We start from the raw sequence: 16,695 nt of genomic DNA, 5'->3' as shown, positions 1-16,695 counted from the left end.
CCCAAAGTTTAGGCAAATAAAACCCAACCAAAAACCTGTTAGGTAAAAAGAAATGTGGATTATCAATGACAAGACACCCCCCTCAGAGACAGGTTACGAGTAGAATGAAGGGGGGGGGCCGGGCCTCCGCCCGCCGGGACCTCGTTTCCTGCTCCCCGCTGCCTTTAAGGAGGCACCGCATTTAAGGTGGACCGGTGAGGAGGGGAGGAGCCGCTTTTGCGCGTCCCGCCCTCCCTCAGCGTCGCGTTCCTCCGTTCCGCCCCCCCCCCCCCCCTTCTTCCCGGTGCCAGGCGGGGTTGTGATGCGGCCGTTGTTTTTGTAGGGTCGCGGTGAGGCTTGAGAAAGAACGGCCCATGGAGCCGGGAAGCGCTTGGAGGACGGTATAACCCTCCTCTATCCCATCTCCCTTCCGCCGCTTTGTTAGCGCAATAAACGGTGCGGAGAGGAAAGGGAGCGCTTCCCAAGTACAATAATGGGAGCCGGGCTCCTTCCCCATGGGCCGCCGCTGAGGTGAGTGGACGCCTTCCCTATGGAGATTCCTACAGGAGAAGGGAAAAGAGCTAAGAGCCCTTAAAGCGGGTTGTCACCTCTTCGGTGCTTCCTTAAAGAGCTCGGCGCCACCTTAAAAAGCACCCGATGACTTCCCCCCCCCCCTTTTTTCTCGTTACGTTCTAGCAGCGGAAAGAATGTCGGCGCGGGCCGCGGGTGACGTCAGGAGGGAGCAGCGCAGCGCGGCGGCGGCGGTCAGGCAGCGGCAGCGGCGGCCCCGCCACGGCGAAGGAGGAGGAGGAGGAGGAGGAGGAGGCGGCGGCGGAGGAGGCGGGAGCGGCGCCGGCCCCGCCGCCACCGCAGCGGCAATGGCGGCCGTCGGGGAGCGCAGGTCCCTGCCCAGCCCCGAGGCGATGCTGGGGCAACCCTGGAGCCATTGGGTCGATGCTGCTAAACTTCACGGGAACGACGGTGAGCGGCTGATAACCCGTCCCCCACCTCCTCATCCTCAACCGTTCTACCGGCTGGGCTTGTAGTGGAGGGGGGGGTGCCCCGGGTGCGGCCCCGCCGCGGGGCGCCCGAGCGGCGCGGCAGGGTGCCCGGCCGCGGGGACCGGGCCCTAGGAGGAGGTTGGGTCCGTTTTGCTCCCGTCGCGCTTCCCCCCCCCCCGCCCCGCTTCACAACGTCGCGGCCGAGTTCGTTGTCCGGTGCGCGGTCCCCGCGGCTCGGGCGCGGCGCTGGGTGGGCAGCGCTTTGCCCCAGTTCCTTTAATCCGGGACACGGTACGGGGAGGTCTGAGCCCTGCCCTCCATTGAGCCCCGGCCTGGGGCGGGGGCAGGTCCCGGCTCAGGTGAGGCAGCCCCCGCCGTGACAGCGGCTCGGCTGCCGGGGACGGGACGGGAGGTGTCAGGCTCTCGGAAGCTGTGCTTACTGCTGCAGCGACCCGAGCGCCTGTCCCTGAGTTACCAGTTTGTTCCCGTGGGGGAACAGGCGACAGGTCAGCAACGGGGGGGGCGGTCAGCCCTGCTCTCTGACTTTGTGCGTGCATTGACATCTTGTGGCTTTTCGTTTTTAGGAACAGCATTAGAAGAAAGTTTCAAGGAATACGGCCGGAACCGAGAAGCAATGCGACTTTGCCGAGAAGGTGAGTTGATTCAGTCATGAAGAGAAGTGCACGGAGAAGTTTTCCTGCTCGTAACGAGTTACGAGAGGACGTGTGTGGGAAAGAGAAGGGAAACTTCAATCCTATCGCTTTGGATTTGGGACTTGTGGCCTGTCAGTGAGTGGTGTCATTAGCATTGTTATTAAATTAATGTATAATCTCAAAACTACAAGGTAGAGCAGAGGTTACTTGTTGTCTTTACAGTGTTTCTCGTTGGATTATTGGGGTTTTTTTAAGACTATAAATAGTTCTAAGGAAGCTGTGTGACCAGCACTGGTAATACCTTCTCTTGAGCTAAAACTTTTTGACTCTTAATGCAATCAATGTCAGTGTTTGAACACTGATACCTTTACGCTGTCATGTCCATGTGTTAATGTTTATTTCTTAGTGTACTCCTAATTGAGAGTGACCTTTCACCTGTGATTAGCAAAAGCCCATTAACAGCCCAGTTCATCTCGAGAGTAACAATGCTGCTCGAAGTTGTAAGCAGATGATGAATGAAAGCTATCGATTATTGGTAACTTTGTAACAAGGAGTGGAAAAAAACCAACAGTGATGAGTCTGATTTGTGATGTTCAATTTCTGTTTGTTTGTTTGTTCCAGTTTAACAATTGTTTTCTAGCAGAGAGATGTTCTAAAACTTTATTCGTATCGTTGTTGCTAGCTTGGTTCTGTTTGACTTTGAGAAATATGCCACAGAACAGGCCTGGATGTTTTAAATACTGTATCAGTTAGACCCAAGTCATTAGTTTGATGCTGTTAGAAATGGAAGACTTAAGAGGTGATCTGATTCAGCACTTACCTGCTTGTGAGCTACAAACAGCAGGTGAAACCTCAAGCAAGGTGTCACAGACTAGTAAGGTGGGGAGGCAGTGATGCATCTTGAGGCTGAATCAAATGTCTATTTGCTGTAGAAGTCCTAGTGTTGCTAACATCGTAAAAAATCTATTTCTAGGACCAGAGTCAGTGGTCACTGACCTGTAAGAAGGATGTAACAGGCAGCTGTGCTGTGGCATTGAGAATCACTTATGCCATCGTTCTGAGTGTCTGTATAAGTTCTTAGTTTGAAAAATGACTTTATTCCTTTATTGCTGAATTCCAATCTAGCAGTAGTGTTGGATATTTATTTTTCTGTATAGCAAATCAGTCAAGTGCTAGAACAGCATTTATAACAATAAGCATACACATTACCCTCATAAAGATTTTACTAATAAGGATTTTCAAACATGCTTTCTTATTTCCACCTCTTAAAATGCAAGCATCTACAGTTTCCAGATTTCAAAGATTAGCTGGCAGGGTGAAGAATAATCTTTTTTTCTTTTCCTCTGGAGAGAGCTCATGAAACTGTTTTTGCATAGGCTGACCGCTGAGACACAGCTTCTCTGCACTAACGCCAGCCATGCGAGTGATTTGTAGGGTTATGAGTTAAAGGAAGTTCATAAAACACTGTGAAACTTAAAAGTGAAACTTAGTAGCCCTGACAAGCTTCCAAAACTCTGTTTGTTTTGGTTGCTTTATGACATAGGGATGAGATGCTGCCATGGTGTCTACCTGTAGCTAGTCTGTCGGGAGCAAAATAAAGCAGAAGAAAAGGCTCAGTTTGCACTTACAGAGCAGTGAAACATGCCAGCATATGTGTGTGTCGTGTTATTAAATACAGCTTTGAGAATACTGTAGCTGATTCCTTTTCCCAGGAAGAATTTTGCATTCAAAATTGAGGAACAAACATTCAATAATTGAACTGTCTAAACCATGGGTCTTAGCACAGGAAAGTGAACCAAAGGTACACATTTTGTCAAATCAACTCTAACCTCAAGATTTTGTCTTGGTACCACACAGTGTTTTAAATATAGCCAACAACAGAACTCGTTGTGTAAGAAAGTTATTTCTCTCCGGATCGGGAGTTGACTCAGAGGCCCAACTTCACAAAAGGATTTCAAGGTTATTTAGGCTAATTTAACCTTGCATTGCAACTCTTCCAGTTTGCATAAAAGAATTAAATATTCATGGCCTGGAGAGGCAGCGAAGGAGGGAATATGACTTTACAGCCCACTTATTAGACGCAGGTTCAAACCCAAGAACTGCTTGCTTTATTTAACCATTGTCAGCTTTCAGGTCAGGCTCCCACTCGCCTGTGTACCCACTGGGTCATGGCATGTAGTTGGTTCCTTTCCCATGTGTGGTTTATCTGCGTCTTCTAGTGGGAACAGCTTCATCATGAGCCTGTGTGGTGAGAGGTGGATTTCAGGCTGGCAGGAAGGAGAGTCTGTGACTCCTGAGCGAAGAGTGAGTGTTCCCGTTATTGTAACACTGTATTAAAAAGGGGCTTAACGTTACCAGCTCCTCCTTTTGTTATGCTTATAGGAAAGGAATAATGCCTGTTATTTCCTTAAAGGAATAAAGGACATAACTGTGTAATTCCAGGACAACATTTGCAAGCTGCGGCGAGGGGCAGGATTTCAGGCTCATCTTTGTCACTGGCAGTTCCTATTTGCTGATCAGGCAGCTCCTCTCAGCGTGCTCGTGGTTGTGAAGCCTGATGAGTCCTTAATACCTGTCAGTGATGCTAGTTCCATGTAGGGATCAGGAAACTAAAATTAGTTCATAGTCTCATACACTTTTTTTCTGTATCTAACCCTCCTTGATGTAACCAAGCTCACATTGAAGTAAGAACTAGAAACTGACTTTGAGCTTCCCAAACTCCCCGTGTTTGTCTCTTATACTTCCCTGTTTCTTTTTCACTGCTTTTATGTGCTTTCTATTCTGCTAATTCATAACATGCAATCATTCCTGCTGGCATCCTCACAGACCTTCACAAAGTGAGAAACCTGCTGGATGCTTTTACTGCTTTTTAAGGCGGTAGCAGTCCACACTGAGCTTTGATGTAGAAATCAGAGCTGCAGGAACAAGGTACGGGCCCAATGGACTGGGCTTGCTTTTGGTATGGAAAATACCCAACCGATGGAAATGAGAAAGGGACATCCATCATCGTGGGAAAAATGTTACTTTAAAGTACCCTTTAAAATTCACTTTTTACACTGAAATCTTCTTGTGATGAGCAATACTACCGATGTAAAAGCATATTAGAAGCAATTGTTTCAGTTATTTTCATATGTAGTTCACATGACAGAATCTTTTAGCTCGCACAGTCACTTAATTACTTACTGCTTGTGAACCAGCTGCAGGTACCATTCCCCTGCCACACAGTTTTTGCTGTGATGAAGCAAGTACAGCGTGTTGCATTATAATCTGTAAATGCATCCTAAAAGTGAGGCAGAAAATGTAGTATTCTTCATGCATTTTTCTTTTATTTTGAAATGAAACATTGCTGAAGTACATCTTCAGACTTGTGATACTGGGAGTGTGTGCCATTGGATGCAGCCAGCGTGCTCACATATGCCCGGTTCATCTTGGAGATGCAGCAGGTCTCAAAAGGAGGTTGATGCGTCTGTAGTTTTCATTTGAAAATGATGATTCTTACAAATATTGAAACGTTGTGGCAAACAAGTTCATTTTTCAGGAGATTCTTCCTAAACAGTGTTGAATTGGGTTTGCTTTTAAAAGTTTTTCTAGCCCATTACCGTTGTGAAGATGATCTCTAAATAGAACTGTGTGTGTAAGTATAGAGTTCCTTCATGGTAACATTGACAGGCTTCGACAGAGTGAACCTTTGCTTCTTGCAGAATTGGACAACAGGTTTGTTCATTTCACTCTATGGAAGAGTTGCACTCACTGTGTAGTAATAGTAAGACCTAAAGTTGTTTATTGGGATGGGGAGCTTAGCCCTCCCTCACCCCCTGAGAAACTGACTCTCCCCACAGTAAACCTGTAGTTGCTACCAGTTATCTTGTATGTTGTGTTAAATAAAACAAAACCAAAATCAGAAATCACCACTGCCACCAAGGCTGGATTGGAGAGACAGAGGAAAAAACCTGTCTACTCTTCACAGAGATTATTGCTACTTGCAGTAGTACTTGTTATGTGTGCAACCCTTTTGAAGTGGTTGGGGTAAAAGTCTGTTAGATTCTTATATTGACTCATGAAATAATTTTAAGATATGTATAATAAGAAGAATGTGAAGGAAACTATGGCATCTCAGAATGGAAAATAAGTGTGGAGAAGATTTGGTTAGACAGTTTGATTTTATTAGACAATTTGAAATTGTTTGAGTGTTTAATAGTGTATTTAGGGCATTCTGAAACCGTGGGGTGTCTTTACTAGAGCTTAAACGTCTCATTCTTTCAGTTACATGTACAGCCCCTTTTTTTGTTTGTGTGCGTTACGTCCTTTGAGAGGTGAATCCCTTGGTGCTGCCTATTTCAAGCACTTCACTAGTACTGTCACCACAGCTTATAGCTAACTGGCAACAACATATAGGAGGAGAAGAGAACAGTTGTAACCTAGGTCTCGAGCTTGATCAGTCATCATTGCTCAAGATTCTTGAATCTTGGCTAAAAAGGTCTTAGCCACCCTTACGGCATCCATACAGGCTGCCAGTAATTTGTTCTGTTTGTACTTGGTGCTTCTGAGAATGCTGAGGAAGTATGTGATTGCTTTCTATATGTAGCCGAGCTATTCTGGCTGAGATGGTCTTCGATGGTTATGGAGGGAGATGCAGAGGAGACAATTACTTCATTGTAGGTTGGGGTCAGTTGAGCGATGGTCACTGATGCATTTCATGGTGCTCAGAAGTATCAAGGATCGGAATCGATGCTCACCGTGTGGTGATGTAGCATGGGACCAGTCTTAACAGGTTTTAGACTGTACTGATCTTAAAGCAAGTGTTGCATTTTCTGTGGGAATGCAGGTCATCAGTTTTTGGTAGGCACCTTCAGAAGGCACTCCAGAAGACTTTGTGACTGTAGGAATCCATCAGGATTGCAGGTGGGAGCAAATTCTCTTCAGCATCGTGTTGCCTGATAACAGTTGAACTTTGGCTCTTGGACAGTTCATATGTCCTGGGCATGAGGGAAGAGACTCCATGAACCTCTAGGGCATTCAGTAGAAGCTTTGAGGTTTGATTATATTAGTTGTTGTTAATGGAAGTTACCAGAGCTGTGAGGGTACCGAGAGCTGTACAGTGGGTCCTTGTTCTTCTTGAATCCTGAGCTGGGCAGGGTTGAGCAGTGAAATCTAGGACCCAGGCCAGGAGGGCTCACTAGGAGCATCTTTATCACCTAAACCAAAGGTCTAGAATTTTCCCAGCAGCAGGTTCAATAAATAATGAAGGTATTGGTGAAACTTTCGTTCCGATATTAAGTTGTAAATACAAGTAAGAGCATGTTATTTCAAATTTGTCTTTATTCAGCCTTGGGAGGTGCTCAATTGAGTTGATTTTTGTTGTGTTAAATCATGTCAAAGATGCTTAGAAGGCTCTATAGTCCTTGACTGCCTGCAAATACACTGTGAGAATTTGTAATAGATTGAAATACATATTTCAAGGTAGCAGTACAACGTGCCACGCTTCTCTTTTGACATCCTGCATAGCTGTTCACAGTCTGTAATCAGATAAATCTCTTCATTTCATTGCATTTTAATTGACTATTTACACCAAGTCTTGTAAGGATTTGTGGACTGGTTATCGTAAAACAATTACAAGGAGACTTTAAAAGTGCGTCGAACTGTTTAAGAAAATTGGAGAGATTTGATGAGATAGCTTAAACCCCATGCAGTGTGATAGGATTTTGGGCTTATCTGCAGTGACTGGCCCTCATTTTCTTGTTATTTTTTCCCTCAAATCCAAGTTCTGTTTACAATATTTAATTATTTCTGCTGAGATGAGTCACGTATTATAAATAGAATATTGTGATGTTCGGCTGCAACTTAGAACCGTGTCATCTTTTGTGCTTTAAAGACACTTTGCACGTTTTCGATATTACCATAGTATTAGTGTGATCTTGCAAAGCCTTGGGGACTTTCAGTGGAACTGCAGCCAAAAAACTGCCTCAATCTATCTGTAGTGTGTGAGGAAGCAGGATATTTTTCTGTCTCATAAGAACCTTTGAGATGGTTGTCTATACACATAGATCGCTGTCAGGAATTCACTGTTACCTAACGCTTCTTAAGAGGTATGTATGATTAGCTGGGTTATCCCTGCGTGGAAGAGGTGATGTCTTGATAATTCTTGATTAAATATTGCTTTTTATGTAGTTTCTATTCTATATTTAACTACAGATGCTCAGTAAGAGAAGAATGATGTGATAAATATGTAGAAATATGACTCCAATATTAGACTTGATAACACTAGTATCTAAGTAGAGCAGGAAAGACACAAAGGCTTAGTGAAGGGTACTTTTAAATAAATTGGGTTAAGAGGATGCAGATTACTGTCTCTAAGGTAACTATTTTAAAAGCTATTGCTTCCATTGCAGTGGATCTATAAAAGAAAATGCATACAGTTCTTACACCTTCTCTGACTATGCCAGCGTATGGCTGTAACATCCACAGGACAGCTGGGGATATGTGTGATGTCTTAGCACTTACAAAACAGAAAAGATTTCATCCTTCACAAGGCATTACAATATTTGATTTGTAACGAAGTATTCTAAATAGTCTGTAAGATGCTTTAAAATTGTTTCTTTTGCCTTTTAATGAATAAAATCACCACTGCTGTGGAAGTTGTCCATATGTAAGATACCAAGGTTATTTCCTAGGCATTCTTACAGTGTAGGAGATGAATACAGCTTTGTAGAATCACAGAGTGGTTTGGGCTGGAAGGGACCTTAAAAGCTCATCCAGTTCCAACCCCCTGCCACAGGCAGGGACACCTTCCACTAGAGCAGGTTGCTCCAAGCCCCTGTGTCCAACCTGGCCTTGAACACTGCCAGGGCTGGGGCAGCCACAGCTTCTCTGGGCACCCTGTGCCAGCATCTCACCACCTGTATGGTAAAGCATTTCTTGTAATATCTGAAGTAAATCTGTGTTTTTTCAGTTTAAAGCCAGTCACCCTTGTCTTATCCCTACAGGCCCTTGTCCAAAGCCCCTCTCCAAGTGTTTCTTGTAGCCCCTTTAGGCACCGGGAGCTGCTCCAAGGTTTCCCTAGAGCCTTCTCTTCTCCAGGCTGACCCAGCCCAGCTCTCTCAGCCTGTCTCAGTAGCAGAGCTGCTCCAGCTCTTGGAGCATCTTCGTGGCCTCCTCTGGACTCGTTCTAACAGTGTACTTGAGGTGTAAGTTTTTAGCATCAAGTGCTAAAATCTGGCAAAGGGAATTCAAAATGTATTGGAGCAGAGTAGCACGACTGTAAAAGCAGTTGTCATGGAAGGCAATGAATGTATCGTAATCACTGTTCCCCTTGCTAGAAGGCTTTGCATAGTCAAAAATTCTCCCTGCTTGTGCAGGCTGCGTACAGCTGTGAGCCAGGTCTGGTGGTGCAGTGGCTCTCAGACTGATTCTCGTGGTAAGTCATATACTCATGGTAACCCCAGATACTACAGGGATGACTTCATCAAAGTAAACTGCACTCACAGCTGCTCCCACATCACTTGGAGCCATGATCGCTAGCTTTGGAAATGGTCATCATGATGGTAAATATACTAGGTTGTTGGCTCAAGGAGATGAGAAATACGCAAGTGCTCAGTTACTTGTGTGTAAACGCTGCTTGTCAGCCCTTGTGGAATAAGCTCTTTTGTGGGAACCTGCTTTCCCATGAGAAGGATCATTTATTTACAGTCTCACTCTGCCCTGATTTTGACTTTCGATAGCTTCGGTGTAGTCCACAGGCAAACTTCATTGATAATAAAAGGTGAAAGGGATGATTGGTTATGCCTTGCTTCTCTTCTGGTGGGGTTATAACGGCCAGAAAACTTCGGCAGTGTTCATGATCTGCTGTTCTGTGGCTAAGCAGGACTCTCATCTTTCATAAACTGTTTGTAGTGTGCTAGCAAATGCAGTGTTCTCAACTGGCACTGAAAACATGTATACACAAAGCAGCTGAAAGGCTAAAATCAATAGGGAGCAGCTTTGGGGTTGTAAGTCTGTGATGTTCTGTGCACTTTTGTTCTGACATCTAGAGCTCTTTTTATTTGCAAGAGAGTTTGTTGGACAGTTTCATGCTGATAAAATTGCCTGAAAGTCCTATAGCAGCTCGCATTAAAATGAAGTCTCGAAGCTTTAATGAGTTAAATTTGAAAAGCAAATAATATGCTGACTACACAGTAACGTTTGTTTTCCTTTAACATCAAATTCAGTTGTATTTTGCTCTTCATAAATGCAGTTTTCTGTCTACAGTCTTTTTCATTGACTGCATAAATGCAGTAATAGGTGTTAGTGGAAAAATTGGGGCTCTGATACTTTATTAAGTGGTGCCTGGGGATGTGAGGTCTTGTTGAGCCACTGAGGTCTTGCTTCTGACTGGAAGGAGGATGCAGGACCAGGGTATGGGGCTTGGCAGGTGACACTTTGCATGTGCAACAGCCACGTTCACTACAACCTGTGATCAGACAACCGGTGAAGTACTTCTCTATGCAAACATTTTAATTGTCAGTCCCTAGATATTGTAGCCATTGCTTTGTCAAGATGTATACAGCCTAAATGACACCCTCTGGCTATTGTTTCAGGCTAAAATACGGAAGAAAACCTGTATCAGTTTATACCTCGGGTGTGGTTCTGCAATCTTCTTCTTTTTTCCTCTCAGTAATGTGGGATTAAGCAGCTCGTCCATCTCTGCTGAGCGAAACATTTGTGAAATAGTGGTTGCATTCTAACTGTCGAGTTGTTTCCAAAACAAGGTGATGGTTGCTTAAGGAAGGTACTGAATTTTCCAGCACGTATTAGGTCTGGTAATCCTCGAATCCGTTGGCCCGTGCTTGGTGATGAATTGTTTCAGAATGAATCTGATCCAGTTTTCACATGGCTGCCTACGTGATTGTAGAGCATAGTACATCTTGTATCTTGGTGATCTCTCTTAGAGATGTGTCAGTGGATAACTGCAGTGTAAATCAGGATCAGTTATGAGTAGTGTATTGTGAAAACTAAACAGTGAGTAAGAAGTAGTTTATTTAACATACTGGTTAGTATGTTTTAAGTATTTGTTCATTTTCAGTAATTAGCCATGTCAGAAAGCCAGGTAATAGAAATCAAAAGGTTTTTTGACTGCAGTTCCTGAGGTGGTTCCCAGTAACTTTGTGAACTGGAGAAAATACCTTTTGAATGTGGGTCACTCTGCTGAGGATGAGTTACGGCACCATTTATTTTTATCTCTTATTGTAAGGCTGTTGCAAATGATACCAAAAGGAGAAAGAGGCATCATCTATACAGTGTAAGTAAGTGTGAGCCATCCAAATATCATTCTTATCCCTTCAGAACAAATCTATAGTAGTGGGGAATATCCAGAGGCCTCAGACTCTGCAGAGATTTGGGTTAACTGGCTGTGGTTTTGATGGCTATATCAAAGGAATGGAAAGTGTTCCCAATAGTTAGACAGTGAGGATGTTGGGTTATTGAGACAACCATGTGAAATAATTTGGAAAGCAGCTTTCAAAATAATAAATTTTCCCAGGAACTTTTCCCACTTTTCCCAGGAAATATTGAAATTGTCAGTTTCATTCCTGTTCAATTAGTATGACTCTATAAATGTATCAGAGAAGTTTAACTGAACTTCGACAACTAGAAGACTTTGCTGGGCTTTGGTTTGTAAGGGACATAGTCTTGGTTTTTAGGGTGTTGTCTTCAGATAATTTGTGTTTTAAAACATAGAATCTGTGTTTGAATGTGTCTGTTCTGCTCTGCTAAGAGAGATGGCAGTTGTCCTGCTCTCTCTGGGATTAAATGGATGTATTTGAGAGGAAAGGCTTAAATGAATTTCCTGGTGGGCAGCATTTACTTCTTAAAAGTACTTAAAGTTGAATTTTGAAAGCAGTTTTGGTTTTTGTTTCCATGTAAGGTGTGTTACCCAAAGCGTCTGCCTGTAAATCATGCTTGTTCGGGAGCTGCTGTTCCGTGTTGTAGTTTGGAATTTACAGAGAAGTTTCGAGCCAAATTCAATAGAACTATGTTGCCTACCAAAGCTGGTGCAATATGTGCTTATAGAATAGACTGCAAATTTTTGTCCTAAATATTCTTTTCTATCTTTCTTCCGTGGCCAAGTCATCGAAGGAAAGCTTCTACTATCAGTTGTGATATGAGACTCTGGGGAAAATATCAATGTTTGAACTACGCATGATATGGTTTGATTATGTTTTGTATCTAGGCTGGGGCAGAGCCCTCTCCTTATCTGTTGTTCCTTCTCTCGAGCCTGCTTTAATAGCCAGCTGGCTTGGTTTGCTTTGCCTGGCTATTTCAAAACCGCTTTTTCCATGGAGTGTTTGGAGAAGTCCAAAACACTTCAGCCCCTCTTTTGGAAATTTCCTTTTGGTTCTCACTATCAGCTTGTGCCCTGAAACGTAGGGGCATAGACCACCATATCATTTGCTGGAATAGAACTTGGAAGACTCTTCTCTTGTTTTTGTGGCCTGAATTTAATGAGCTGAAGTGTTAGCTCGATAGCCTTGGAGGTAAGAAAGCTATTCTTATCCTTGGAGCAGGTAAAGCACTGGAGTAAAATCTTCAGTGTGCTTGTCAGTGTGTCTTGCCTGAGGCTTGTTTACAGCTGCTTGGGATGAAAAAGGGATTCTCTGTTCAACACTGCAATTCTCTGTCCTCCTGCTGACACTGTTGAGAGTCATCGTGGATAACCATGACGATGTGAAGGAAAGCCCCTGTCCTGGGAAAGGACCAAAATCACAGTCTGGATAGATGAATGTTCTTCATTATGAAATGGGAAGGACTGATGGTAAGGTGCAGCATCAGCAGGGTTATTTATAATTTAATCACACTAAGAGTTTTCCTGCACTCTGAGCAGTGTTGTGAGATCCAGGCTTCTCAGGAAGCCCCGTGTTGTTTTGTCATCGCAGTGACTCAGGGTGGTGTCACCAAGTGATGGGAGCATTTGGGGTGTACCCACTGTGACGGTGGCCCTGTGATACCCTTTCTTGGACTTGTTTGGCATCTTTCCCCAAGTGCTCCGCACTGTTGCTGGAAGCAAAAGCTTTTGAGCAATTTCCAAACACAAAGCGGTGCATTGTGGGCCAGCGCTGGGAAGACTGGCTCAACAAGTTTGGCAGCTGAGGCTTTGGCTTCCTGCCTACCCTGGATAGGCACCAGTAGAGATTTGCTGTAGTCTCCAAGCAGGTTTGAGCTGAAGACCTCAGCCTAGGTCCTGATATCCATGCGTGTGCAACTGCTGTGTCTGGCCTCCATTGTAAACCACAGTCTTGTCATCCTAGACATGTTTGCAGTAGTTACCTTTTGTCTGCTTTAGGAAGGTGATTGCGTTGGTTGTTGTCAGCATGCTGGAGGGTGGTAAATTTGTTATAATATCAAAGAATCCTGCTTACCTTTCAATTTGCTGTTACCTGTTGAACCTTACTTACCGTTGTCATCCTGAGTAACCTACGGGTGGTTAACTAGTGCTCTGAAATGTGCTTTTCCATGCCTTTTCTTAAATACCAACTTCAGATATCCTTTGCTGTGCCTCTTGCTTGACACTGACTTTATATGTCTTCTATAACATCTCTTCTACAGGACTCTCCTAACAGGCCTAGGCTTGTAACACGCTGCATCAGGACCACTGCTTGAGGTCTGTAGGTTCTTGGGGGGATGCAGGACACCTCTCGCTCATTGCATGGTTATACTCTGAATATATCTAATCTTCTTGCATCTGCATAAGGATGACTTTATCTTGCTGCCTGTATAATCAGGTTTATTTGGTTTATGTCCTTTTTGACATGAGATGACTAAAAAGTAGAATTTGTGCCCAATTCAGTACTTTTTCCCAAGGGCAGAGCATTTTTCTTCCAAGCTGGCCCCCAAAAGAGAGAAAAGTTCTGTTGTCACATCCATCTGTGCATTTAAGTCCATTCCTACGTATCCATGTACCTTCTTCCCAAGCGTGACAAGAGTGCTGTTAGCTGCAGAGAGATCAGAGGAGAGAATTAGTCTTAGCAGTTTCAGTCAGAAACGTGAGTTAGATGAAACCAACCAAACCAGTACATTAAGGAGTCTGAGCAAATCTTCTCTCCTTTGCTTTTGTTTTGTTTTGCTGATGGTATTATCTTCTGTGTATATCAGAAGTGGGCTGGTGTTTCAGTTATGTTACAGAGGCCTACAGCATGAAAGAACAGAAAAATTAAAGCATGTCAGCCATTTCAGGTCTTGTGCAGGTATGATATGTTCTAAGTGATCTTCAGTTTTGAATACATCTGAATTTAAAGATACTAAAGGTTGCAGTCCTTCCCAGCCTGTTTCTGTTGAAGAGTGGAATGGGTGATTTCGGTAGCAGAGAACTAGTGCCAGATATGGAAGAATAATACCTGGTGCAGATCTGTTCATCCTGTGTTTTCAAAGTCTCTTTCATTCTATATCACGTATCATGTATTTTATGTGTAATGTTTGAAGATGGAATTCTGGAAAGTTTTGTGAAGTCAAGCTCCTAAAATAAGGTGAATCACTCTTAAGAGCCAAGAAACACATCTTGAAATAAGGATAGTGATGGGCTTATTCTAAAGGTGAGATGATGTGCAAAGGCAAACTCTAAATTTCATCTTTAGAAGAATTTGAAATTCCATAACAATAAACCAGATTTCACTTCCATAAAGAGTTTTTAGGCTGCACTAAGTTTTTGTTGTATCACAAACAGCCAGTGGTGGAATTACTGACCTTTTACTGTGAATAGGTAGCCTGATTTTCTTCAGTGTTTATCTACTTCAGTGTTTATCTATTTAGTTAATATAAGTGTGTCAGAGGACACCTCGCACTGGTTTAAAGCCCAACACTTCTGATGAGATAAATCCCCTCTTGGAAGGGAAGCTCTGACGACTGTTCTCTGTATGTGCTGGAATATATCAATGGTGAGAAGTAAAAGACTTATTGCTTACTGGTTCCTCAGCTGCATAATTGAAATAGAGATACTTATTTGTCTAAAGGCATGCAATAGCCAAGTTTAAAATACTTTGTGTCACTACGTGTCTTCAAATACATAAGTGAGTTAGCTCTTACTACAACAACGAAAGCATTGTTTTATTCTCCACTTTATCTTTTAATGGTATTAAATATCACAGTAGCATTGGTGTTTTGTTCATTATAGTACATTCAGATGCTTGTTGCTGTGCAACTTGCATTTTATTCTCTTTTAATTGTATCAAATCAACTGCTAGTAAACCCGTAAAGCAAAGGAAGTAAATTTTAATGCAAAAACTAATAGTGGCTGCCAAATTGAGAGGGGTGTGGAAATGTAAGTTGGTATGTGAGAATTGACAGGCATCAGTTTCCTTGGAGCTATAAGAGACATGATTGAAACAGTCTTACTCTTGAGGTGGATGTTCCAGTGCAGGGAGAATGGGAGTGACAGGGGTGGGGTGGTTTTAGGTAGTTGGGTTGCCTAATAAAATACTGAAATAGAAATCAGTTGACAGGTCATGTGTATAATTTTCCTTACTTCTTTTGGGATTCTTGCATACGATGGTTTGCACCCTCAGGTATCAGGTGAACAATGTCAAATGATGCAAGATGAGCACTACATGTGTCCTATGTAATAATGTGGTTTATTTTTACTAAATTTTGTTGTTTTCTCCTATCAGGAGCACACTGTATTCCTCCAGTTCTCAATAAGAAAATGTGTAAATCTGTAGGTGAATGGTTGTCACCACTCTGCTTCCTCAGTTACTGGGTGCCGAGATGCAGCCAGCACCGTTGCTGTGATTTGGACAGTTACATGGGGAAAGATGGCAAAACCCACACATGCCAAATTGATTTCCTCAGAAGTACGTCTAGATAGGAGATGGGAGAGGATGAGGAGCTTTGGAACATCATTTGCAGTCATCATGTATCAAAATACTTGTGCTGCAGCGAGCAGTTTCATGTAAACTGTGAGTTTAGGTTTAAATAAAACAAACTTCATTTTCACTGCTACAAAAGTATGGCTGCTGCAATGTACACAGGGTGCTGTGTGTGAAAGAGAAAAACCAAACGTGTTGATGTTAAAACAATTCATAACAGTAGCATGCTTCAGGCTATATGCCTTAAGATACAGTTTAGACTATTCTGTGGATGATCTATTTAATTGAGGCTATGTGATTAGTTGCTTATCCAGAACTTCCCCCTCCCATAATAGACCCTGGTTTTCTGTGTAGTAATTGGAGTGTTTCTGTGTACACTTTCATGTTAAATTAGCCCAGATTTCAGCTTTACTGTGTGAACTCCCAAGTATATTCCCTGAATTCTATTTCACTTTTATGTCAGAACTGCAAAATTAAACTGAACTTTGAGTGTTCCTTGAGCTATTTTGGGATTGGATGGATAACAAATAGTTTTGTTTGGGATTCTTTTTGACACAAACCCATAAATAATAACTTGTTGGCTTCCCTGAAATACAGCAACGGCATGATGAGCTCATGGCACCTAAAAATAACGTGTGACTTTGAATGAAGATTTCAAACATGATAAATTGGAAGTTCAGCATTTACATAATATTATACAAATTGGCTGGAGAAATTTAAAATATCTTCATCTCTGAAAACCCATTAATGAGTAAATGGGAATAGTTTTTGCAGCTGACTGATTTCATTCAAATTGCTGATGAAAACCTGATGTAACAGAATACAATGTGTGGGGGAGACTTAATCTGCTGAAAAGCTTTAAATACGCTATTTGTTTCATTGAGAAATGTATTAATCAGTCTTTCTGCAGACAATCTGTAAACTTGCTCACTGAAATTTTGTATTATTCTGTGTAATAAACTTAGGAAACCCATTTAATAGTTTTGAATGAACAGTTTGACATAGGTTTTGTGTTAGAATTTCCAGCAGATTAATTGTGGGCAGATGAATTCGTATACAAAGAATTTAACTAAATACTTCGATGTCTGCTTTAATACGTTGTTTTATATGTAATTACATGAACATTCAAATCTTGGGAGCCTAAAATTAGAACTCCCAGCTGCATGCTAGGCTGCAGGTGCACGTGTGCATGACACGCTTCTCTTTGGTGTCTGCTGCTCAGTTTTCATCAGT

At 42.8% G+C, this 16,695-nt stretch overlaps 1 protein-coding gene across 3 annotated transcripts in view; it reads left to right on the top strand.

Annotated features, from left to right (window-relative positions):
- Window positions 1-295: 295 nt before the first annotated feature.
- The window catches only part of ATXN7 (ataxin 7), a 60,972-nt gene continuing 44,572 nt past the window's right edge, over window positions 296-16,695 (top strand). For 2 of the 3 annotated variants that reach the window (XM_030502099.1, XM_030502098.1), the window contains exons 1-3: window positions 297-510; window positions 676-960; window positions 1,565-1,633. In XM_030502099.1, coding sequence (XP_030357959.1) covers window positions 687-960; window positions 1,565-1,633 — 343 coding nt within the window. In that variant the 5' untranslated portion in view covers window positions 297-510; window positions 676-686. Of the gene's footprint in view, window positions 511-675; window positions 961-1,564; window positions 1,634-16,695 lie in introns of all 3 variants that reach the window. The other variant, XM_030502101.1, reaches the window with a different exon arrangement.

The sequence above is a fragment of the Strigops habroptila genome, chromosome 11, assembly GCF_004027225.2.
Source record: "Strigops habroptila isolate Jane chromosome 11, bStrHab1.2.pri, whole genome shotgun sequence".
NCBI classification, from domain to species: Eukaryota; Metazoa; Chordata; class Aves; order Psittaciformes; family Psittacidae; genus Strigops; species Strigops habroptila.
The sequence above is the reverse complement of the archived record's forward strand: the minus strand, read 5'-3'. Positions and strand labels throughout refer to the sequence as shown.